Source organism: Oncorhynchus masou, chromosome 13 (assembly GCF_036934945.1).
Source record: "Oncorhynchus masou masou isolate Uvic2021 chromosome 13, UVic_Omas_1.1, whole genome shotgun sequence".
NCBI lineage: Eukaryota > Metazoa > Chordata > Actinopteri > Salmoniformes > Salmonidae > Oncorhynchus > Oncorhynchus masou.
In genome coordinates this window covers 34385269-34411357 of record NC_088224.1, presented here as the reverse complement: position 1 = coordinate 34411357, position 26089 = coordinate 34385269, and the positions used below count along the sequence as shown (strand labels likewise).

The 26089-nt window shown below is 44.8% G+C and overlaps 1 protein-coding gene across 1 annotated transcript in view; it reads left to right on the top strand.

The window, feature by feature from the left end:
* Positions 1-16894, top strand: part of LOC135552128 (zinc finger protein 516-like) — a 30326-nt gene extending 13432 nt beyond the window's left edge. The window contains exons 2-5 of the mRNA XM_064983550.1: positions 3642-5326; positions 7160-8545; positions 12344-12408; positions 13102-16894. Coding sequence (XP_064839622.1) covers positions 3793-5326; positions 7160-8545; positions 12344-12408; positions 13102-13152 — 3036 coding nt within the window. The 5' untranslated portion in view covers positions 3642-3792 and the 3' untranslated portion in view covers positions 13153-16894. The remainder of the gene's footprint in view (positions 1-3641; positions 5327-7159; positions 8546-12343; positions 12409-13101) is intronic.
* Positions 16895-26089: the final 9195 nt, after the last annotated feature.

Here is a 26089-nt window from a genome sequence, read left to right as displayed (position 1 = left end):
GAACAGGGATGGAAACCCCTGGCCTATATTATGTATTGTTTTCCTTTTTGTAGATCATCTGAGAGAACACTGCCCCTCTCATCTTCAATAGAGCTTACCCTCTTTGTAAAGTTCAACGTAGAGCAAATACATCTTTAAAGGCACACTCTTACATTTGTTTTGAATTGTAAATATTGCAGACTGTACCTTTTTTTTCAAATCTCCTCATTTTGCTCTTTGTTTCTATTGCTGTGTTGTCTATTGCACAAATCGAGGATCATTCAAGATCATGGTCTTCTCTATTAGGCCCATTTCTGTTTAGTTTGGACTTTCGAAGAACACAGAGATTTATACGAACAGAGACATAATAAAGGAACAGCCAGAGGTTAGAGAGATCGGAACACACAGCATACTGTCAGACATCTTCTCACTCCACTAAATGACACAGCATGTGTTTAAACCCTCTCATAGAAATACTCTTTTTGGTTTGTTTTTGTGTGTGTTTTCAATTCAGGAAAGTTTGTTGTCCACGGACAACATAATTATGTTGAGACTCAGATTTTTTACTTTAAAATCTATGTCAAACAAAAACCAATGATTGCAAAGTTCAACAAACCATACAACTCTATGCACAAGGGCAACTTGGAAGAATTTCCAGAAAATTTTACAAAAACACATTTTCTTGAACAGTATAGATGCAAAAGTTTGGTAACAGAATGCCGGCACAAGCAGTCATTCTGATACCAAACTTTGCATCTGCATTGTACTTCAAGTAAATGTGTTTTTTCATTGTTAAGTCTGACCATGGAATTGTTCATGTCTGTCAAACATTTTGTGAGAGTTTTTATAAAAGATGGTGTTGCTGCCTATTAGGATAGGTTGCTGTATGGCATTTTAAGACCCCAAACCTAACAATGACCTGGTTGGTACCTAGTTGGAAACACTTCATACCCTCCAAAAAACTTTACCGGGGATGCCTCATTTAGTCTGCTTATAAGACACACACACACAGGCCTGATGGCCCTCCACTACCATCTGTTGCCTCCTTTCGCTCTGACATCATCCCACCATCCCCCATTGTGTTAACCCATCATCACCCGGGCCCGGCCGTCACCTTAACCCCTTAATTTCCACTAACCACCCCCTTCCCTGTCTCTCCCCCCCCCCCCCCCATACAGAGCCAATGTGCCACTCGGTCTGTACGCTAATCCCTCAGCGTCTGCCCTCTTAACACCTGCCACCACACTCGTCTAACTCAACTCCCATTCTGGAGCCCATGCCAGTGTCTTGGCTGTTTCGCTGGAAGAGCACACACAGTGAAAAGCCCATAGCAGAACGCACACACACACACAGACATGCTGGGGCGCGCGCACACACACGCATGGCTCAGAGTGGCCTGAAACGGGACAGATAGGTCTCTTTTGTCATTCCCCCCCCCCGCCACTGCTCTCTCACCCCTAGACATCTTTTGCAGGCCCCATTGCCCAACAATGGCCACTGTAGGACCCCCTGGTAATGGTTGGAGGGCTAGACGTGACGAAATGTGACAGTTCTGGTGCAGCTGACACAATGGTGTTCCTTTCCCGCGGCTGCCTGTACTGCGTTGGCTCTAAGAGAGCCTGGGCACTTTGCGCACCGTTATAGTTTTTGAGAAGGAAGGCACCATCTTCTGCTGTGGTCTGGGAAACCATCCCCCTGCCGCCAATTACTTGGCCCGTGAAGGATGTGTGTGTATCATCCACAAAAAAACACAAAAAAAAACACAACTTGGAACAGATGCCCCTTTACAAAGATACATCTTTTTCTTAGACGTAAATAATAAACACATTGTTTGTTTGATATAGGAACAGCTCACATTTTCTTTTACTTTAGGGTATCTATAGTGCAGGAGGAGTTGAAAATGAAAATATGTATCATATTCTTCTCTTAACGATGCTGATGCCACCTGCCCCATTGCTATAATTATTTGATCTGTGCTTTTCTCAGTGTCTCTTGTATGAGTGAGGTTAACTACTGTTCGTTTATGACATTACATTTCCCTTCATATTAATAACCACTCAATGTGACCTTGAGGTTCACTGTTAATATTGCGAGTGTGTGTGTGTCTGTCTGCGCGTGTGTGACTGTCTCAGCCTGTTTGTTTGTCTGCGAGATAAAGAAATGTAGTTTGTTGATAATGGCGTATTGATGCGGTTTGGAGTGGACTGGCCCTGAGGCCTCATCCTGACTGGTCAGGACTGAATGCACCTCTTCATGCTTCAGTACACACATGCAATTAAGGCATGGGGAACAGAGGACACTCACACGCACACACATACACACTTTCAGTGTACGCTTCCTTTAAGGATAACCATCAATCATCCTGTTGTTGTGGACAATAGCCATTCAAAAGTGAGTGTAATGCAAATTCTCTCCCTCTCCTCTCGAACACACGCCGTTGCATTTATAAAACTTAAATACGCACAGATGTAACACTCTCTTACGTTGTGACAGTGAAACATACACATTCAAAAACCGACCTTATGTGGACATGATGATTTGTTAGTAATAGTAGTCCTATGTAAACTCTTTACACTTGGGCCCAATGCGAGAAGCTCTTTTCAAAATGTATGCAAACTTAAGCTGTGGATGAAATCATTTTAAATGTACCAGGGAATGGGATGTGTATTTTCGACTTATTTGCAACCATCATTGTATAGAGGCTAGTCCTTTAGACAAAGTTGTTGGTGCTCTTTGTATGGTCATAGCGTTGTTTTGTTTTTTTGATGACTGCAGCACGATAGCATTTCCCCTCTGTTTGACCTCCTGGTGACTGTCAAATCAAATTCAATTGTATTTGTCACATGCGCCGAATACGACAGGTACAACCTTACAGTGAAATGCATACTTACAAGCCCTTAACCAACAATGCGATTTTTAAGGAGAATATGTGTTAAGTAAATCATAGATATGTAAAAGAAAATAAGAAATTAAAGTAACGAATAATTAATGAGCAGTAGTAAGTTAACTGTCGCGAGGCTATATACAGGGGGTACCGGTACAGAGTCAATGTGCAGGGGAACCGGTTAGTAATTGAGGCAATATGTACATGTAGGTAGAGTTAAAGTGACTATGCATAGATAATAAACAGAGAGTAGCATCAGCGTAAAAGGGGGGGCAATGCAAATATTCTGGATAGCCATTTGATTAGCTGTTCAGAAGTCTTATGGCTTGGGGGAAGAAGCTGTTAAGATGCCTTTTGGACTTAGATGCTCTGGTACCACTTGCCCTGCGGCAGCAGAGAGAACAGTCCATGACTGACAATTTTTAGGGCCTTCCTTTGACACCGCCTGGTATAGAGGTCCTGGATGGCAGGAAGCTTGGCCCAAGTGATGTACTGGGCCATACGCACTACCCTCTGTAGTGCCTTGCAGTCAGAGGCCGAGCAGTTGCCATACCGGGCAGTGATGCAACCAGTCAGGATGCTTTCGATGGTGCAGCTGTAGAAGCTCTGTCCGAGAACTGTGTTCGCTCTGTCCCTGTCTGTCCCTGTCTGCATGCATCTGTCTCTGGGTTGTAAATATAGCCTAATAGATGTCAGTTATTGTATTGGTTGCGTGGTTATAATAAAACCTATTATTAGATTTATAATATGGCCTAATTGTTTTTTCTTGTTTTTTTAGGTGTTTTTAATGATAATCTCTCCAGTGTTAATGATTGCTAAAGAAAATCCAACATCTACAGACCTATCCCTCATCACTATGAGAACCTTATGACTTTGGAACGCACAAGTCAGTTTTCTTCATCGGGGATCAACAGACACTTGAGCTGCCCATGGAGGTGGTGTCGAAGCAGGAGCGGGCGGACCAAATCAAGGCCGACGCTGTCAAGTGTGACCAGGAGGGGGACAATGCGATGGCCTCTGGCCACACCTGTGGTCTCTGCGGACGGAGCTTCCCTCTCCTTAGCTCGCTGTCCCAGCACATGCGCAGGCACACTGGAGAGAAGCCGTACAAGTGTCCTTACTGCGAACACCGGGCGGCCCAGAAGGGCAGCCTGAAAGTCCACATCCGCAGCCACAAGCTGGGCCTGTTCAGCCGAAGCCTAGGCAAGAAAGAAGAAGAGGGCAAGAAAAGGGAGGGGGAAGTGGAGGAGGATGGGGACCAAGGACAAACACAGAGAGACCCCCAACAACTGCTTAGTCCCGACAACAACCTTGCCAAAGGCACCTCGGCCAAGAAGCACAAAGTCAATGGCAAGACAAAAAAGAAAAGCTCCAAGAAGAAAGACGACGACGCAGTGATCCAGGATGACGGCAAGGAGGACAAATCACAAACCACGGCTGAGGGCAACTCCTTTCCGGGAGGGACCAACTGGATGGATGAAAGGGTCGAGGAGGCCAGTGCTGGCTCCTTCCCCTGCGGGTCTTGCAGCCAAGTCTTTTCCCAGGCCCTGCTTCTCAAGGCCCACATGAAGAAGCACCGCGGCTCCCTAGACCATGGCTGCCGCATCTGCGGCCGGCGCTTCCGCCAGGCCTGGTTCCTCCAGAGCCACATGCGGATTCATCGGGCCAAAAGCCAGCTGCGGGCTGGGGGTGGTGACAGCGGCGAGTCCCCGACCACCCTCAACGGGGTCCCCCGGGAGCCGGCGTCCCTGGTGAACGATGACTGTCTCTACGAGCTGTGTGCCGGCTGCGGCAACTTCTTTTACGACCGCAAGACCCTCCGGCTGCACGAGAGGGTCCACAAGCTGAGCCATACCCCCAACAAGCCACTGCAGCAAGACCCCGAAAACGGCTCGTCATCACCCGCTGCCAAGAGTCGCTTCCTGGAATGCCTTAACCTCAGGGCAGCCGGGGCTGGAGAGGCAACTATAGAGGGGAATCTTGGAAGACGGATCCCTGAGCTGGACCCGGTATGCAGTTACCAGGCCTGGCAGTTGGTCACCAGAGGGCATGTGGTTGAGGTGACAGATAAAAGTCTAGGCTGGGAGGAGAGGCTGGCGGATGCCGACGTGGTGTTTGACCAGGAGAAAGGCGAGTATGTGCCGCTGAAACAGGAGAAGCGGAAGAGGCAGCTTGACTCCTCCCAAAGCAGGAAGAAGAAAGGTTCCCAGGATGTTGTCGTTAATGGTGGTTGTGGTGGGATCTCCCACCAGCATGGTGACAGTAGAAATAGCCGCACCTTGTTGAATGGACTCAGCCCAGAGACGTTTGGAATATTGCAGAAAAAGGTGAAAGATGGTCATCAAGCCAGCAAGCAAGCCACCAAATCAAACTCTTCCAGTCAGCCCATCACACCAAGACAAGAACATTCTCTGTCTGCCTCTTCCATAAAGAGGAATAATATCAGGGACCCAACATATGAAGGTAAGACAAAACCACACTATCACCTAGATTAGCAACAATAGTTTGATTCGACCAAGGCATCTTGGTTGTATTCACACTTCAAATCCTGATTGAAAAGGGAACATTTCTGGAAAAAAAGTAATCCTCAAAAGGAGCATTTGTCTTGGCGCAGCAGTCTAAGGCACTGCATCTCCGTGCTACAGGCGTCACTACAGACAAGGGGTTCGATCACAGGTTGTGTCGCAGCCAGCCGTGACCGGGAGACCCATGAGGTGACGCACAATTGCCTCAGCGTTGTCTGGGTTAGGGGAGGGTTTGGCTGGCCGGGATGTCCTTGTCCCATCGCGCTTTAGCGACTCCTTGTGGTGGGCTGGGCACAAGCACGCTAACTTCGGTCGCCAGCTGAAAAGTGTTTCCTCTGACACATTGGTGCACATCTGGCTACCGGGTCAAGAATCAGTGCGGCTTGGCGGTGTCATGTTTCAGAGGACTCATGACTCTCGACCTTCGCCTCTCCCGAGTCTGTACTGTAACTACCACTTGGATATCACAAAAAGGGTAAAAAAAAATCAGAAAAAAACAAAACAATTTTCCTTACTCTCACAGCAATAATAATGAAATAATCCCCCCAAAAATTCAGACATTACCATATTTCGCTGGTCATTCCCAAAGCCAACGCCTACTTTGGCCGCCTTCCAGTTCTCTGCTGCCAATGGCTGGAACGAATTGCAAAAATCACTGAAGCTGGAGACTTATATCTCCTTCTCCAACTTTAAGCATCAGGGCAGTTTACCGATCACTGTACCTGTACACAGCCCATCTGTAAATAGCACACCCAACTACCTCATCCCCATATTGTTATTTTGTTTTTGCTCTTTTGCACCCCAGTATCTCTACTTGCACACCGTCATCTGCACATCTATCACTCCAGTGTTAATGCTAAATTATAATTATTTCACCTCTATGGCCTATTTATTGCCTTACCTCCCTAATCTTACTACATTTGCACACACTGTACATAGACCTTTTCTATTGTGTTATTGACTGTACGTTTGTTTATGTTTATCCCATGTGTAACTCTGTTTTGTTTTTGTCGCACTGCTATGCTTTATCTTGGCCCAGTTCGCAGTTGAGAACTTGTTCTGGCCTACCTGGTTAAATAAAGGTGAAATAATACAAATAAAACATGGTTACATGGTAAATATGCCCATAACTAGCAACTCTTGTAATGTTTGAAATTACACTCATGACATTGACAAGCAAAATGTGATGGATATATTTATTATTCTGTAGCACTTTTCTCACATTTCGAAGTAGTATGGAAGTGGATGTCTTCGTTCAGTTTTCCAGTTCGAAGCAGTTGTCATGGAGCAGTACTCATACAGGTCAAACGGGTGTTCAACAGTTGCCTTTAGGGTGCCACTGCAAATTATATGGCTTTATGGCGCCATCGTGTGGCATGGATTGTCCATTCCACCCCTCATCCTACATAAAGGAATATGAAAGGCCCTTACATCTGGTACTGTGAGGCATAAACCTTTCTGTACCATTCATATAGCTTGACATTTGTTTGAATGTTTTCTGGAATATACTTAAGGGTTCATAAAGGCTTCATTCAACAGTAAAAGTTAAGTTGTACGTGAACACGGTTGAATTTAGCATGTATTGAAAATAGTTGAGTTGTTAGGCTAAATGACTAAAAAGGACTGATCAAAAGTAGCATTACAATGTCCTTCTCTCTCATCCACATGTTTGTGAAAGCTTAGTAAATCTTCACACCTTCCTGAAGCTCATTTTCTTAAAATGTCTGTTTTTCAATGTGAGCTTAGTCTACCTGTACTCTGCTATCCACAGATACCAAGCCATACTTCTGCGAGCACTGTGACTTCCACACCAGCGACCCTTCTTGCCTCACGTTCCACATGCACAAGCTGCACAAGCACATCAAGGATGCACGTCATCACATACTGGAAGCAGTTATAGAAGACCCGAGCCACGGCACTCCCAAAGTCTCAGGTTACATGGAATATCTCCGGCTGAAGAGCACACTGCTCAGCCAGCCCTACTGGAATCCTCCTGGCCAGGAGAGGGCGGCATCGAGCGGACAGTCTGAAAATTCGAGGAGCCTAAAGGTCAAAGGGCAATCCTCTCAGGAATCTATCATCAACGCCAGCCTCCTCAACCTGTCTGCCCCGCCCGAGGGCCAGCAGGAGGATAGTGGTGCAAACCCTGTGGCAGCGCTGTCTGAGGGTAAGCTAGTCAGACACCGGTGTCCGTTCTGCACCCACACCACCCATTACCTGGAGGTGCTGTGGATCCACCAGCGTGTGGCCCACAGGGTGGATAGTGGCAGCTCCCTGGCCCCCAAGTGGGCCCCCTACGTCACCTGTTTCAAAGGCTCCAAGGCTGCTGGACGACGCACGGGGCCCCCGCCTTTCCTGGAAGGAAAAGACTGCCCAGCGCTCCCAGTGCCCCGGTCCCAGCGCACCAAAGCCCCAGGTTCCACTGCCACGCAACCTTCAGGTGGAGGCACCAAGAGGCCAAAGACCCACACAAGCACCACAACTACTACTGTCCAGTCCAACACCAGCCAGGCCATGGTGTCAGGGTCGCGTACCTCCACAAGGTCACCCACTGGTGGTGGGAAGTCGCTCCTACCTCAAAAGAAGAAGTTGTCAAGCCTCCCAAACCATACGGGGGAGGTGGCAAATAAGAGCGCCCGATCTAAAACAGAAGCCCACCCTAAAGTTCCTGCCGCCACCACCACCGCCGCCTCAACCAGCATCCGAGGATTCTCCCAGCAGTCGACAAGCAGACCCAAATCTGGAAGCCATCATCGGGCTGCTGCCGGGAGAAGCCTGCTTCCGCAAGAGGGCCTTGGCTTTATTCTCGCCAGGAACCATGGCAGGGCCGACCACACATCCCATCTTACCCCAGACAGAACTCACTTACAGCCCCCGCCCCGTCCACACCCACACAGCCATCCACAGGATCCCCCTGCAGCCCTGAAAGGTCAAGACCTTTGGTCAGTCACAAACATGTTTGGGGCGCAGGGCAGCAGTGGGTACCTGGCACCCACCACTGTCTTCGGCCATGGGAAGAGGGAGTTGACTGCTGGGGACAGCAGAGACACCCCGATGGACATGGACATCCTGGGTCTGTTGAAGAACTACAACCCCCATGACCTGGCAGCTCTCTACCAGCACTGGGGCTTTGTAGATCCCAGGCTTGACCAACAAGGTAAGGGGTAGTCCTTTTTTTCTACCTTTTATTTAACTAGGCAAGTCAGTTAAGAACATATTCTTAGTTACAATGACAGCACAGTGGGTTAACTGCCTTGTTCAAGGGAAGAATGACAGATGTTTTACCTTGTCAGCTTAGGGATTTGATCTCGCAACCTTTCCGTTACTGGCCATACGCTCTAACCACTAGGCTGCATGCGGCCCCAATGCCATTAATGACAATGGCATTGATTTTGTATTTTTAATATCGTTCAAAACAGCCCTACATAATTCAGCATGTTGAAGAAGAGAAATATGCATTCACAAAACTGACCATGTACTGTACACTCAGGTCACTTTGTGAGAGTAGCAGCTCTAACCTGCAGCCTGTCGTCGTAGATCCCATCATCATCCTCTTTAGCCCTTTGAGTCACATGTAATAACGTGACCTTTTGTAGTATGAGTTTTTCATTTCATTTGTCCGCCGCCTTTTCTGTTTTTCTACGAGTGTTTTGGCATGAATGCTAATAGCTTGGGGGAAACATGTTTACCAAGGCCGACAGAAGGACATTGCATGTTTCTGCCGGTGATAGTACCAGTCAAGGAATAGGTCTCTCTGTCTGCTGTCGACCTGTGTGTGTGTGTGTGTGTGTGTGTGTGTGTGTGTCACAGTGGACAGGGAGGACGGCTCATAATAATGGCTGGAACAGAGTATTTTGGCTGGAATGGAGTGATTGGAATGGTATCAAACACATGAATGTGTTTAATAGCATTACATTCACTCCATTCCAGCCATTATTATGAGCCGTCTTCCCCTCAGTAACCTCCACTGGTGCACCAGTATGTGTGTGCATGGATCACAGTGACACAGATGGGCAGTGGGCACCCAGTACTGTGTGACAAGGATAAGGGTGTGTGTGTCTGAGCGAGAGAAAGGGAGAATGAAAGAGGTGGCATCGAGGCTTCAGACACACACACACACACACACACACAGTAAATTCCACTCCCAGAACATCAGAGACCTGACACAATTGGGGTGACAGCAGGAGAAAGAGCAGTGAGCAAGTACAGGGAAAGAGAGGGAGAAACAACAAGGAGCGAAAGAGTGACCTAGTGAGAGGGATATGCAGACATAGAGAGAGAAAAAGAGCAAGAGGAGGACATCTGACATGTGACACGGGAGCGCTGGCCAAAGGCACATCAGAGGCCAGGCAGTTTAATTTGCGGTAATATATGCGTTACTTCCCAGGCAGCCAGGGGCTGTGTCAGGGCTGTCAGATTTGGTACGAAAGTTGTCATCCACTGCTCTGAATGAAGCCCAACCCTCCCCCATCTTTATGGCACATCGGAAGTACTAATGAGCCCAATACTCTGTGGCTTAGGTGTTCTAGCGGTTAGCGTCACTGCCTCCAGCACACATGTATACCTGTGTCTGCATGAGTTAAAATCTAACCCACAGCCCTTTGTCACTCTCCTATTCTTTACACGCTATCACTCTGACTTTATTCTGTTCAATAAAAAAAATCTGAAAGAAAAACCCAATGGGCTAACTAGCTAACTACTGTTTCTGCATAATACGTGCCTGCTGCACAGCGCCAGTAAAAAGATTGGATAAGTTAATATTGCGTGAGATAAACAATTTATCAATGGAACAGGTTCCAACACTGCAATTAGAGCTAGCTGGCTAGCTAACGCTAGCATACTTTAGCAGGTCAGCTGCAATGGTAGATAGCTAGCTAACATATACTCCATGAACAAAGCAAACTATCTAGCTCGAACAATAGAGGAAAGAGTGTGGTGTTAATGATTTTTTAAAAACTGGTACCAAACGGAGTATGTTCGTTAGATAATCCATCTGGTCCGACGGTGTTCGGCATTGTTTCCTATGCATTCTTGTGTTCAGACTTTTGATGGTAACAACCCAGAATTGGATTGCTGCAAGCAGAGGCTGAATGGATTGGTGCAAGAGCAGATTTGCACGCACAAAAACACATACCCACACACACACAAAGTGTGTTGTGCCTGTGAATGCCAGTCTGCCTGTGTGTGTGCTTTTGTCCTTGGATGGCAGTCCCTCAACTTTGAACAAACACATTTGCTTGTGACACTGACCTGTGAAAATGTTTATACATGATTCATCAGTTGTCAGTTATAGGGGATGTACAGTAATTGGTGTGTGTGCATGCTAATGAGATGCCTGACCACCAGCACAGTGACCATTGGTCCTCTGTAGCTCAGTTGGTAGAGCATGGGGCATGCAAAGCCAGGATAGTGGTTTTGATTCCCTGGACCACACATAAGTCAAATGTATGCACTTATAACTGACTAAGTTGCTTTTGATAAAAGTGTCAGCTAAATTTTTAATATATATATATATATATATCACACACACACACACACACACACAAACACAGACACACACACACACACACACACACACACACACACAAACACAGACACACACACACACACACACACACACACACACACACACACACACACACACACACACACACACACACACACACACACACACACACACACACACACACACACAGTACCAGTCAAAAGTTTGGACACACCTACTCATTCAAGGGTTTTCTTTTTTTTAATTAGAAAAAAACAACTATTTTCTACATTGTAGAGTAATAGTGTAGACATCAAAACTATGAAATAACACATATGGAATCATGTAGTAACATAAAGTGTTTAGCAAATCAAAATATATTTTAGATTTTAGATTCTTTAAAGTAGCCACCCTTTGCCTTTTATGACAGCTTTGCACACTCTTGGCATTCTCTCACCCGACCTAGAATTATTTTCCAACAGTCTTGAATGACTTCCCACATATGCTGAGCATTTGTTGGCTGCTTTTCCTTCACTCTGAGGTGCAACTCATCCCAAACCATCTCAATTGGTTTGAGGTGCAAGTTCTCCCACTTAAAAAGATGAGAGGGGCCTGTAATTTTCATCATATGTACACTTAAACTATGACAGACAAAATGAGAAAAAAAATCCAGAAAATCACATTGTACGATTTTTAATGAATTTATTTGCAAATTATGGTGGAAAATAAGTAAGACACATGCACATTTGTGGCCTGCTGGAGGTCATTTTGCAGTGCTCTGGCAGTGCTCCTCCTACTCCTCCTTGCACAAAGGCGGAGGTAGCGGTCCTGCTGCTGGGTTGTTGCCCTCCTACGGCCTCCACCTCATCTCCTGATGTACTGGCCTGTCTCCTGGTAGCGCCTCCATGCTCTGTACACTACGCTGACAGACACAGCAAACCTTCTTGCCACTGCTCGCACTGATGTTCCATCCTGGATGAGCTGCACTACCTGAGCCATTTGTGTGGGTTGTAGACTCCGTCTCATGCTACCACTAGAGTGAACGCACTGCCAGCATTCAAAAGTGACCAAAACATCAGCCAGGAAGCATAGGAACTGAGAAGTGATCTGTGGTCCCCACGTGCAGAACCACTCCTTTATTGGGGGTGTCTTGCTAATTGCCTATAATTTCCACCTGTTGTCTAAGTGGACAGTTTGATTTAGTGTATATATTTGTGTGTGTATATATATATATATATATATATATATATATATAGCCCACAAATCAATTGAAAACCAAAAACAAGCCATCGCTTTTTCCCGCTTGTCACTCCAAGGCAATATTACCCTGAAATCTAAACGGAATATTTCCCTAAAAATAAAACAGATACCTTAACTTACTGTGATATATTTTCATTTTTTTTCTTCTAACTTTTCATTGTGAAGGTCTTGGGATTCTGAAGTGTTGCTCTGTCTCTCTTGTTTCTACAGCGATACTGCAGTACAATGGACATTTTGGAAATGAAGTCCATTCCTCCACGGAGGCCTCCAAACAAGTATGCTACTTTCCATGTTTGGGTTTTGTTTAGCTAGAAATAGAATCAGTCTCCTTACTGTGTGCCCTTCCATGTATATCTCCCTCTGCATTCCCCCTATCCCGTCAATAACAAAATACTAATAATATTTAGACCTTTAAAAAAATCCCTCACCACTCTTTTCTGCTCCCAGCTCTGAGAATCCAAAAGAGAAATCAGTGTTTGAAACACTAAAGGCGAGGCAGTGATACTTGAGCGTCTGTGTCAGACTGCTGTCTCCCTCTTTCTCTGTTTGGTACGAGGAGCTGACAGGAACACAAAAAAATAAAAAAGCCTTGACATCCCCCCTTGGGGTAAACAATCGTGCGTCTCCATATGGCATGTCAACATCCTGCCAATCATGACCACACGCAGGCCCTCCTGGACTCTCTCTACCTACCTGTCTGTTGTTCTCTTCTTATTTTCTTCCTCTTCTGTTGCCTTTGTAATACATGAGACGTGAGGACACACTGACACACACCGAAAGATTAACTCACACACACTCACACAAACTGACATTTTTGCATAATCCGAAACACACATTCAGACACAGAAGCATACTTGCACACACACAAATACACTCATAGAAAGACAACTGACACTCAGCAACACAAACATGTCTTGGTGTGATCTGTGATCTGACTCCGCTTTGCCCCTTGTCTCTGTCCTCTACAGGTGAGCGGCCGTTCCTCTACTTCCACAACCTCTCTTAGGAAGGGGACATGAAAACTCTGCATGCCACATGCCCTGAAAACTCGACTTCCCAAAATGCACTGCTGCAAGATGAGAAGCCTGCAGTCCCTCACAGGAACCAAGCCATGACTACAGGAGAACAGTGACTCTTCACTTGAGGGGCCCAATTGTCTCAAGGGACACTCTTTGTCTACAACTAACTAACCCTCCCGGACTGATAAAGCTACCATTACATGTGGACGTGACAGAGTGGAAATTCTTCCCCAACTGGGGTGTGAACTCACAACCCTCTACACTGTAACTCAACATACTCAAGAAGCACCGTCAATACCTCGGACACAGAAAGGACAAGGCATTTCTGCATCCAGAGTGGCAGAACTTCTCAGGAATGCAGTAGCGATGCACTTAACCATCTGCTACATCACACACGGGGCTTAGATGTTTATGTGGTGACAGGATACTGACCTAGAGATGGTGTAGTTGTTTAGCTCATGGTGATTGAGTTCAGGCTGGGTTAGTGATAACTGATTCTAAAACAGTTGTTAAAGGGCAGAAAACCAGGATCCCCCAGGGTGTTTTATGTAACCTTCAATGCAAACCCGTTTAATCCATGTCAGAGCAAAAAGACAAGCAAAGACTGAAACATTCATATTATATCCCTCCAGAGAATTGATAGAACATTTTGAAGTAATCGGATTGGTATGTGTGTTTACTGTGAATGTGTGTGTTAGTGTGTTAGTCATCTGTTTATTTGAGCTTTTGACACTTTTTTTGTGTGTTATTTGGAAACTGTTTGGATTGGTCAGCCAGCTCACACAAGCAAAGTTACCATCCACCTTGAAAGCTGGAATCTTTAATAGTAAAACTGCCATGTCCATTTGTGATATTACAACAAGAAACAAATTACTGCAAACAACAAACACATTTTTTTCTCTCGGACATCATAGAACAGCAGCATATATTCATTATTCTTAAAACAAACAAAAAATTATACCTTATATTATACAACACTCCCCACCTCTGCTTCGTCCAACAAACAAAATCAATAACAATGGCCATGGGGTGGACAGTGGTATGGTTTCCCCCAATGAGGAGTTTCTCCCATCTTTAAGCAACAATAATGAGGCGGCTGTTTGTGGCTTTACCGTCTATCTCCAGCCATGTTTACATGAACAACAACGATGCTAGACTCTGCTGACCAAGGATATAGTGGAGGGTAAACACACAAAATGCTGGCAAGTAGCCTCGAGGTTGGAGCGTTGGGCCAGTACCTGAAAGGAATACGAATACTGGAGCCAACCATGTGTCGGGTGTGCCCTTGAGCAAGGCACTTAACCCTAATTGCTCCAGGGGCGCTGTACAACGGCAACCCTGGTCGTGACCCAACTCCCTGCGAGTGACTTGAGGAGTTGGGATATGCAAAGAAATATATATATAATCCATTATAAACGTATGATTTACTCACCTTTTGTCATTTGTGAAATGACGTTTACCCACTTATTATTGCGTTCCCAGCGTAGATCAAAGCTCAGAACGCAAATTTTCTTGATGAGTTCTACCCCGCCTTCCTTCTTTTAGCGAACAGCTAAACTCTGCCCTCTCGCGAATGGCAGCACAGACCGAGGGCCAGTGAATCAAACTACCCCAGCAGACCAACGGCAAGTGGCTATAAAAGTAGGCAACTAGAGACGCCGCTGACAGACTAGTGGGTTTGCGAGATGCCGTACATAATTGTATTATTTTTTCCTAAACGTACGCGACTCCAGCCGTGTCTACAGACATCCCTCAAACAAACAAAAAACCTGACTTTTGGAGAATGAGTGTACAACTGGCAAATAGTTGCGTATAGATATGTCAGTCAGGTGGCAGAGACTTCTAGTATTGCTATAACATTTTAAATTATTAAAGGGCTCTGGCTAGTGTTAGCCAGCTAGCTAGCTGGATGAAGAAAGAAGCTAATGTTAAATGGCGCTTGACCAGAGCAGGGGCAAAATATAGGCTACTAAGTTCTCATCATAAATTTGCTTTACAGAGAGTACTGAAATGTTTATAACTAACCCAAGATAGACCAGAGCCTGTCGTTTCCAGTGGGAGCAAATGAATCATAGTGGGCAGAATAACTAAGGAGGTGGGCAGAGCCAAGCACAAGTTAGTTGGATCCTACTGGAGCGTTCTAGCATTTATTTGCATATGTCCTTTAGGGAACGCCTACACTTACCCTCCTACTAAATAACACAACTTTGGGAAAGGGTAAAGTCTACAAAACACAGTCCACTGTTACAGATTCTAGTTTTGGAAACAGAAAACTGTATGGAGATCAAATGTTTAATCAATTATTTATTTTTGCGGAATGTTGGCCAAAATCCATCTCGCTCTATCTTCTTCCACTGCCGGCAACAATGCTTCCTCTCATCACCATATTTGGTAGTGGGTGGAAATGCCAACCGGATGCTTCACATTTATACATCAGGTGAAATATCTGGCTCATTGTTCTATCTGTGGGACTAGTCAGACAGACGATGGCGAGGCTGCGGCAGGCTGCAAAGCATGCAGGAGGTGGCAGAGGAGACCCAGAGAGAGGGGAAGCAAGCAGAGAGCGAGAGGTTAGTACAGTGGTTCCCAAACTTGGGGTCGGGGCACCCTGTGGGGTCCCCTGAGAAAATCTGTACTAATCTTTTTAGACATTTCAATATCCCCCCATATCCTACCTTCCCTATAGGCCTGCAGTAAACTGCAAACAATACAGATATAACAATGTAACACGTCTTCCTGTATTTCGTTAGTCTTCTCTTGATCGCCCACTGGACTTTATAGTTTACCCACCCATTGTTTTACCACTATGTCAATGCTGCTGACTATGTATGTTCTGTCGCGTTAAGCTGTATATCCACTCAAGTGGTTATCCCAACATTGGAAGACTGACTTCCGTTGCTAGGGAGCACTGACCATGTGGAACATTTCAAACATGGTGTTTCTCAGACCTCAGAAAGTTGTCTTCTGTTGAGGTAAGTCCACGTCCCGGGCTATGTGATCCAGACGGAATGGAAAATGAATCCAAAACAAATGCATGGAAAAGGAAAGCACTATGTAACTTACAGATTTGCAGTGCTTCATGCATATAGCTGGATCTATACAACCAATGGTGTTGTGGACTTGGAACAGATGGCCACTTTTGAGGTCTGAGAACAGAAAATGTCCCTTAGATGGTAATGTGCAGTTTGACTCCATGAAAATGACTACTCTTCAATGAGGAGGATTGTGGGTCAGTCTTGGATTGTTTGTTTTGAAAAACACTGTTCTTTAGTTCCTTTTTGCTGTGTTTTACTTTTTGTGTTTTGCTGGATCACTGGATATCTGTCTTAGAAATGGCTTCTGCAGTTTTTTTCCCCAAGTTATTTTAGCTGCGCACAAGGAAAGAAAGCCATCCATGTTAAGGAAGTACCAATCTTATGTTATTACTACATTATTTATTGAATATTATATGATAGTTATCCACCTTGAATGATTGTCGTATGTTAAAAAAAAGGTTTAAAAAAGGTCTAATGAATTGAAGTCAGAATTATATAGATCGTAAAACGATAGACGTTTGTAATAAGAAAAGGTTGGGGCTTAGATGGACATGTGTCAATCACAACGCTTCATGATGATTTGCAATGTTCACTCAGTGCTGAGATATTCTGTGACTTTTAGGACTGTAGATGACGAGGCTGTATTTTCAAAGTATTTATATTGCATAATACCTGTTAGTACAAATAAAACTTGATATATTTACATGGGCTTGATATTGGTCATTTACTTATTCAAGAGGCTCTTTCATCAGCCTTTGAGGTGGTATGTTTATGACAATCACACACATGAACATATAAATGGTTGTGATTATGTTACGTGAAAAGTTCATACAATCACAGGTATTTGTAATCGGCTTAATTTATCTCTCATAATTGTTAAAAAAGTGCTTGGTAAAGCTCTTACACCAATTATTCTAGCTCATATAGTTATATTAGAAGGTAAAAAGTGTTACAAAGCCATATGGAAGGATTTTGACATTCATTTTCTGAGAGGATGAATATACAACGAGTGTAGAAAACATTAGCAACACCTTCCTCTTATTGAGTTTCACCCTCTTTTGCCCTCAGAACAGCCTCAATTTGTCAGGCATGGACTTTACAAAGTGTCAAGTGTTCCACAGGGATGCTTGGTTGGCCCATGTTAAATATCCTTCTTTAACATGTCTCCTCGCCTTCATCTACACTAACTTCAGTGTATATTTGGCCTTACGTTTCAGGTATTATCCTGCTGAAAAGTGGATTTGTCTCCCAGTGTCTGTTGGAAAGCAGAATGAACCAGGTTTTCCTCTAAGACTTTGCCTGTGCTTTGCTCTACTCCTTTTTATTTGTATCCTAAAAAAAACTCCCTAGTCCTTGCCGATTACAAGAATTACTGATAACATGATTCAGCCACCATCGTGCTTGAAAATATGAAGAGTGGTACTCAGTGATCAGTTTCGTGTTGGATTCGCTCCGAACGCTACGCTTTGTATTGTTTTGGATGCATGTTTTGAAATATTTGTATTCTGTACAGGCTTCCTTTTTTTCCCCCACTGTCATTTAGGTTAATATTGTAGAGTAGCAACAATGCTGTTGATCCATCCTTAGTTTTCTCCTATCCCAGCCATGTAACATTGTAATTGGTTTAAAATCACCATTGGTGAAATCCCTGAGTGGTTTCCTTCATGTCCTGCAACTGAGTTAGGAAGGTCGCCTGTAACTTTGGAGTGACTGGGTGTGTTGATGCACCATCCAAAGTGTAATTAGTAACTTTGCCATGCTCAAAGGGATATTCCATGTCTGCTTTTGTTCTCTCTCTCTTTTTTACCTATCTACCAATAGATGCCCTTCTTTGCGAAGCATTGGAAAACCTCTGGTGTTTGTCCTTGAATCTGTGCTTGAAATTCACTGCTCGACTAAGGGACATTACGGGTAATTTTATGTGTGGGGCACAGAGATGGGGTAGTGATTTAAAAAATAAAGTTAAACACCGTTATTTCACACGTAGTCCGTGCAATTTATTATCTGACTTGTTAAGCACATGTTTACTCTGGAAACGTATTCAGGCTTGACATAACAAATACTTATTGAATCAAGACGTTTTAGCTTTTATTAATTTGTAAACATTTCGAAAAACCATAATTCCACTTTGATATTATGGAGTATTGTGTGTGTAGATCAGTGACACAAATCTTAAATGTAATCCATTTCATATTCAGGCTGTAACACAGCAAAACGTGGGAAAAGTCCAGTGGTGTGAATACTTTCTGAAGGCTCTGTATGTTGTTCCAAGATAAACCATGTTCAAATGAAAATGTTAAGTTAGAATCATAAACATGAACATAATTCAAATAATTTTGCTCAAAGAATCGAAAAGCATAGGCAATAAAATCTCAATGTGTGTAACAATCTTCTTCTTCATCGGATGAGGAGTAGGAAGGATCGAACCAAAACGCAGCGTGGTAAGTGTCCATGATTATTTATTATACCAGAACACGAAAAATACAAAATAACAAAGTGAATGTAAGAAATGAAAATCGAAACAGTCTTGAAAGGTGAAAACACAAAACAGGAAACAACTACCCACAAACACCAGGTGGGAAAAGGCTACCTAAGTATGGTTCTCAATCGGAGACGACGATAGACAGCTGCCTCTGATTGGGAACCATACCAGGCCAAACACATAGAAAAGAAAACATAGAACAACAACATAGAATGCCCACCCACATCACACCCTGACCAAACAAAAAATAGAAACATACAAAGCAATCTACGGTCAGGGCGTGACAATGTGGCGTTCAGCAAGGATCTAACCTTTTCCACAGGTCACACCACATTCCCTGCCATTGTGCCCTGGAGGTTGTGCCAACTGACAAGGTCCCTGGCTTAAAGCTGGAGCAAAACATTGATTTATTTTACCTTTATTTAACTAGGCAAGTCAGTTAAGAATAAATTCTTATTTACAATGACTGCCTACCCCGGCTAAACCCTAACGACGCTGGGCCAATTGTGCACTGCCCTATGGGACTCCCAATCACGGCCAGCTGTGATACAACCTGGAATCTAACCATGGTCCGTAGTGATGCCTCTAGCACTGAGATGCAGTGCCTTAGACTGCTGCGCCACTCAGGATGTATAAGAAAAAAACTGAAATGTCACATTTACATAACTATTCAGACCCTTTACTCAGTACTTTATTGAAGCACCTTTGGTAGTGATTACAGCCTTGAGTCTTCTTGGGATAACGTTACAAGCTTGGCACAAATGTATTTGGGGAGTATCTCCCATTCTTCTCTGCAGATCATCTCAAGCTCTATCAGGTTGGATGGGGAGTGTCGCTCTACAGCTATTTTCAGGTCTCTCCAGAGTTGTTCGATCGGGTTCAAGTCTGGGCTCTGGCTAGGCCACTCAAGGACATTAAGAAACTGGTCCCAAAGCCACTCCTGCATTGTCTTGGCTCTGTGCTTAGGGTCGTTGTCCTGTTGGAAGGTGAACCTTCGCCCCCAGTCTGAGGTACCTGATCTCTCTGTACTTTGTGCTGTGCATCTTCCCCTTGATTCTAGGGTTGATGCCGCTGAAAAACATCCCCAGAGCATGTTGCTGCCACCACCATGCTTCACTGGCTTCTGTCTAGCCACTCTACCATAAAGGCCTGATTGGTGGAGTGCTGACGAGGTTGTCCTTCTGGTTGTCCTTCTGGAAAGTTCTCCCATCTCCACAGAGGAACTCTGGAACTTTATCAGAGTGACCATTGGGTTCTTGGTCACCACCCTGACCAAGGCCCGTCTCCCCATATTTGCTCAGTTTGGCCTAGGAAGAGTCTCGGTGGTACCAAACTCCTCCATTTAAGAATAATGGAGGCCACTGTGCTCTTGGGGACCATCAATGCTGCAGAAATGTTTTTGTACCCTTCGGGCAGATCTGTGCCTTGACACAATCCTGTCTCGGAGCGCTATGGACAAAACCTTCAACCTCGTGGCTTGGTTTCTCCTCTTACATGCACTGTCAACTGTGGGACCTTATATAGACAGGAGTGTGCCTTTCCAAATCATGTCCAATAAATTGAATTTACCACAGGTGGACTCCAATCAAGTTGTAGAAATATCTCAAGAATGATAAATGGAAACATTCAAAGATTTTTCTTTATTTTTTGCTATTTTCTACCTTGTAGAATAATAATGAAGACGTAAAAACTATGAAATAACACACATGGAATCATGTCGTTACCAAAAAAGTGTTAAACAAATGAAAATATATGTTAGATTTTGCTGTCATCAAGGCACATGGTGGCCTGATTTGTTTAACAGTTTTTTGGTAATGACATGATTCCATGTGTGTTATTTCATCGTTTTTATGTCTTCACTATTGAAACACACATTGAAAACCTGTGGTCTGAATGGAAGAGTGCAGTCCATTAACACAGACGGAGGATCTGGAAGGATTATGTATGGAATAACTTTCTAAGATCCCTCACAATGTGTTTTCCAACTCCTCTTAGAACAGTTGAGAAAAAGGCTCAGTGCTGTTATCCTCGTGGTATTGAAAGATATTGAAAACTTATTTTTAGTATACATACATTTTTGCTCATCTTTATCAAGGGTGTCAATAATTTCAGACCCCACTTTTCTCATTGATTCTTGAAGAACTTAACTTATAAATGTCTCATGAGCTTAATTAATTAACCCAACTTTCGTGCCACAGCAGAACCCAAAATATAAACTTGTTTTACTCAAATGAATGTCAATAAACACTTTAGAGCCTCAAAACATGGTTAAAACTATAATGTTGATATCATGGATGGTCAGTCCTTGCATCCCTTGCTTTGTCTATGAATTTGAGATTTCGTACAATTCTCCAGGCCCATCCTTCAGCTTTCACCAAAACAGAAGGCGGTTGGCCCTACCCTAACCTTAACTTTATGTCCACATCTCAACTCAACCCTAAGCCTAAGCCTAACCCTAGCCTAAACCCTAACTTCATATCCACATCCCAGTTCAACCCTAACGCTAGCCTCAACCCTAACTTCATATCCATATCCACATCCCAGTTCAACCCTAACCTTAGCCTCAGTCCTAACTTCACATCACCATCCCAGTTCAACCCTAACCCCAGCATCAAGCCTAACTTCATATCCATATCCACATCCCAGTTCACCCCTAACCCTAGCCTCAATCCTAAGTTCATATCCATATCCACATCCCAGTTCAACACTAACCCTAGCCTCAACCCTAACTTCATATCCACATCCCAGTTCAACCCTAACCCTAGCCTCAACCCTAACTTCACACCCCAGTTCAGCCCTAACCCTAGCCTCAACCCTAACTTCACACCCCAGTTCAGCCCTAACCCTAGCCTCAACCCTAACTTCACACCCCAGTTCAGCCCTAATCCTAGTCTCAACCCTAACTTGACATCCCAGTTCAACCCTAACCCTAGCCTCAACCCTAACTTCATATCCTTATCCACATCCCAGTTCAATCCTAACCCTAGACTCAACCCTAACTTCACATCCCAGTTCACCCCTAACCCTAGCCTCAACCCTAACTTCATATCCCTATCCACATCCCAGTTCAACCCTAACCCTAGCCTCAACCCTAACTTCACATCCCAGTTCAACTCTAATCCTAGCCTCAACCCTAACTTCACATCCATATCCACATCCCAGTTCAACTCTAACCCTAGCCTCAACCCTAACTTCACATCCCAGTTCAACTCTAATCCTAGCCTCAACCCTAACTTCATATCCATATCCACATCCCCAGTTCAACCCTAACCCTAGCCTCAACCCTAACTTGACATCCCAGTTCAACTCTAACCCTAGCCTCAACCCTAACTTCACATCCCAGTTCAACCCTAACCCTAGCCTCAACCCTAACTTCATATCCCTATCCACATCCCAGTTCAACCCTAACCCTAGCCTCAACCCTAACTTCACATCCCAGTTCAACTCTAATCCTAGCCTCAACCCTAACTTCATATCCATATCCACATCCCAGTTCAACTCTAACCCTAGCCTCAACCCTAACTTCACATCCCAGTTCAACTCTAATCCTAGCCTCAACCCTAACTTCATATCCATATCCACATCCCAGTTCAACTCTAACCCTAGCCTCAACCCTAACTTCATATCCATATCCACATCCCAGTTCAACTCTAACCCTAGCCTCAACCCTAACTTCATATCCATATCCACATCCCAGTTCAACCCTAACCCTAGCCTCAACCCTAACTTCACATCCCAGTTCAACTCTAATCCTAGCCTCAACCCTAACTTCATATCCATATCCACATCCCAGTTCAACTCTAATCCTAGCCTCAACCCTAACTTCATATCCATATCCACATCCCAGTTCAACCCTAACCCTAGCCTCAACCCTAACTTGACATCCCAGTTCAACCCTAACCCTAGCCTCAACCCTAACTTCATATCCTTATCCACATCCCAGTTCAACCCTAACCCTAGACTCAACCCTAACTTCACATCCCAGTTCACCCCTAACCCTAGCCTCAACCCTAACTTCATATCCCTATCCACATCCCAGTTCAACCCTAACCCTAGCCTCAACCCTAACTTCACATCCCAGTTCAACTCTAATCCTAGCCTCAACCCTAACTTCATATCCATATCCACATCCCAGTTCAACTCTAACCCTAGCCTCATCCCTAACTTCATATCCATATCCACATCCCCAGTTCAACCCTAACCCTAGCCTCAACCCTAACTTGACATCCCAGTTCAACTCTAACCCTAGCCTCAACCCTAACTTCACATCCCAGTTCAACCCTAACCCTAGCCTCAACCCTAACTTCATATCCCTATCCACATCCCAGTTCAACCCTAACCCTAGCCTCAACCCTAACTTCACATCCCAGTTCAACTCTAATCCTAGCCTCAACCCTAACTTCATATCCATATCCACATCCCAGTTCAACTCTAACCCTAGCCTCAACCCTAACTTCACATCCCAGTTCAACTCTAATCCTAGCCTCAACCCTAACTTCATATCCATATCCACATCCCAGTTCAACTCTAACCCTAGCCTCAACCCTAACTTCACATCGCAGTTCAACTCTAATCCTAGCCTCAACCCTAACTTCATATCCATATCCACATCCCAGTTCAACTCTATCCCTAGCCTCAACCCTAACTTCATATCCATATCCACATCCCAGTTCAACCCTAACCCTAGCCCCAACCCTAACTTCATATCCACATCCCAGTTCAACCCTAACCCTAGCCTCAAACCTAACTTCAAATCCACATCCCAGTTCAACCCTAACCCTAGCCCCAACCCTAACTTCAAATCCACATCCCAGTTCAACCCTAACCCTAGCCTCAACCCTAACTTCACATCCCAGTTCAACCCTAACCCTAGCCTCAACCCTAACTTCATATCCTTATCCACATCCCAGTTCAATCCTAACCCTAGACTCAACCCTAACTTCACATCCCAGTTCACCCCTAACCCTAGCCTCAACCCTAACTTCATATCCCTATCCACATCCCAGTTCAACCCTAACCCTAGCCTCAACCCTAACTTCACATCCCAGTTCAACTCTAATCCTAGCCTCAACCCTAACTTCATATCCAAATCCACATCCCAGTTCAACCCTAACCCTAGCCCCAACGCTAAACCCCTAAATGTAGGTATGGTGTAAGTACAATTTCTATCAGGAGATGGCGCACAATACCAAGGATTGGGTGGAGAAGAGTTCAGCTGCAAAGGATGAAAGGCATAAAATAATATTACTGTCCATTCAGGATAAACTATGGCTCATTTATAGACAAACGTTAGAAAACGTCACGCACATCACATAATACAAGGAATAATAATGCCATAGCAACATTATTAAATATATATAGTTGTGTGTGGATTGTCAAAAGACAGTAACAACCCTCTGTATAGCCATCCGCTAAAACAATGGGCATACATTGGGCAGCTAAGCCCAGATCCATTATCAGTTTTGCTCTTTTAATCAAAACGATTGGGATTGGGTTTAAGCTGAGGTAAACTGGCCCCACTCAGGTGTGAAACTCCAGGTGAAAAATGTTTGTTTACCAAGCACAAAACATCTTAAATCTAAATCAACAGTTTCCGTCCATGCCTCAAATCCTTACATCCTTTCTGTTCCGTCGCATCTGCTGGCAACACCTCGGTGAACTCCTTCCGATGCTTTTTGAACACACACACACACACTAACACAGCAGCATGCACCTATCACATCCTGTTTGTCAATGGGACCACATCATCTCTAGGCGTAGTGACAGTGTCAGTCATCCGCCTAAAATACACAGATCGTGGCTAGAGGAACGAGCAGAGGACCAGTGAGTTTTGTGTTGGCCATAGGGCCCAGAGAGTAGATCATGTCACCAGTCAGTCTGGGAGAGGGAGAAGGACATGGGTTGGCATATGTTCTTTGATGGGAAACTGCCTCGCTTTAGTTCAGCCCTCTTACAGGCAAGAGGAGAGACGGACTGGTGGCTGATTGGAGTGACAGGCGTCTCCTATCCTTTCGGTCCTTGTGAGGAGGATCTCTCTCTCTCTCTCTCTCTCTCTCTCATATGCACACAGCTCGATTACTGCAGAGAGAAGCGGTCTATTGTGGGAGGTAATATCACATGTGCGCGCACACACACACCCTTAAGGTAGTCCATGTTGTGTATATAGACATTATGGACAGTATATGAATAGAAAAGGTGTGTACTGCAGTAGAATACAGTATATACACATGAAACTCTCTTCAATAGCCATCCAAAGGAGGATGGGCCTGGATATCTGGATATCCTGGTCAATGATGCAATCTCCCAAGAGTATACTTCCAAGATATTTAACGTGTGGCAAGTGAGGAGAGATGGAGAGTGCAGTTGTTTCAAGTGGAGGATCAGATGACCACTGATATGTGGGGCGGCAGGGTAGCCTAGTGGTTAGAGCATTGGACTAGTAATCGAAAGGTTGCAAGTTCGAATCCCCGAGCTGACAAGGTACACATCTGTCGTTCTGCCCCTGAACAGGCAGTTAACCCACTGTTCCTAGGCCGTTATTGAAAATAAGAATTTGTTCTTAACTGTCTTGCGTGGTTAAATAAAGGTTAAATAAATATAGGACCTCTGTTTTTGGGATGTTAACAGACAGCCCCATTCTGCTCTGTGCCCTCACAGTTGCTGTGAAGTTGGCTTGCAGAGCTTCTGGGGTATGGGCCACAAGAGTACAATCATCTGCGTACTGGTGCTCGTTCAGATTTGAGCTTTGCGGCAGCTTGGAGCCTCCTAATGTTGAAGAGGTTGCCAGTTAATCTGAAGTCCAGTGTCACCCCACTCTCTGTTTTCATGTCCTTGTGCAGGAATGTTGTGACACTCAGGAGGAAGAAATTGAATTGGACCGGCGCTAGCACACACCCTTGCCTCACACCAGTGCCAACTCCAAAGGGTTCAGACTGCTGACTGCCAACTGTAACTCAGGCCACCATCCCCTCATGGAACTGATGCAGGATGTTCACACATTTCCCAGGGCAACCATGCTGCAGGAGGACCTTCCAAAGGAGTTCACGGTGTACTGTGTCAAAGGCTTTGGAGAGGTCCACAAAGGCCATGAATAGGTCTTGTTTCTGTTCAAGGCACTATTCCTGCAGTTCGTGTGCACTGAAGATCATGTCCACTGGGCTTCTGTTCTTTCTGAAGCCCACACTGGGACTCAGTTATCAGGTCCTCAGTGACGGTGCCGATGAGTCTGCGGAGCATGACCTTTGCCAAGACTTTGCCAGCAACTGCAAGGAGGGATATGCCCCTGCTGTTGCCGCAGATGGATTTGTCCCCCTTGCTTTTGCATATGGTGACAATGTTTGCGTCCCTCCATTGATGGGGGATGCTCTCTTGTCTCCATATCTCAGAGATGAACAGGTGAACTCCTCTGGTACAGAGATAT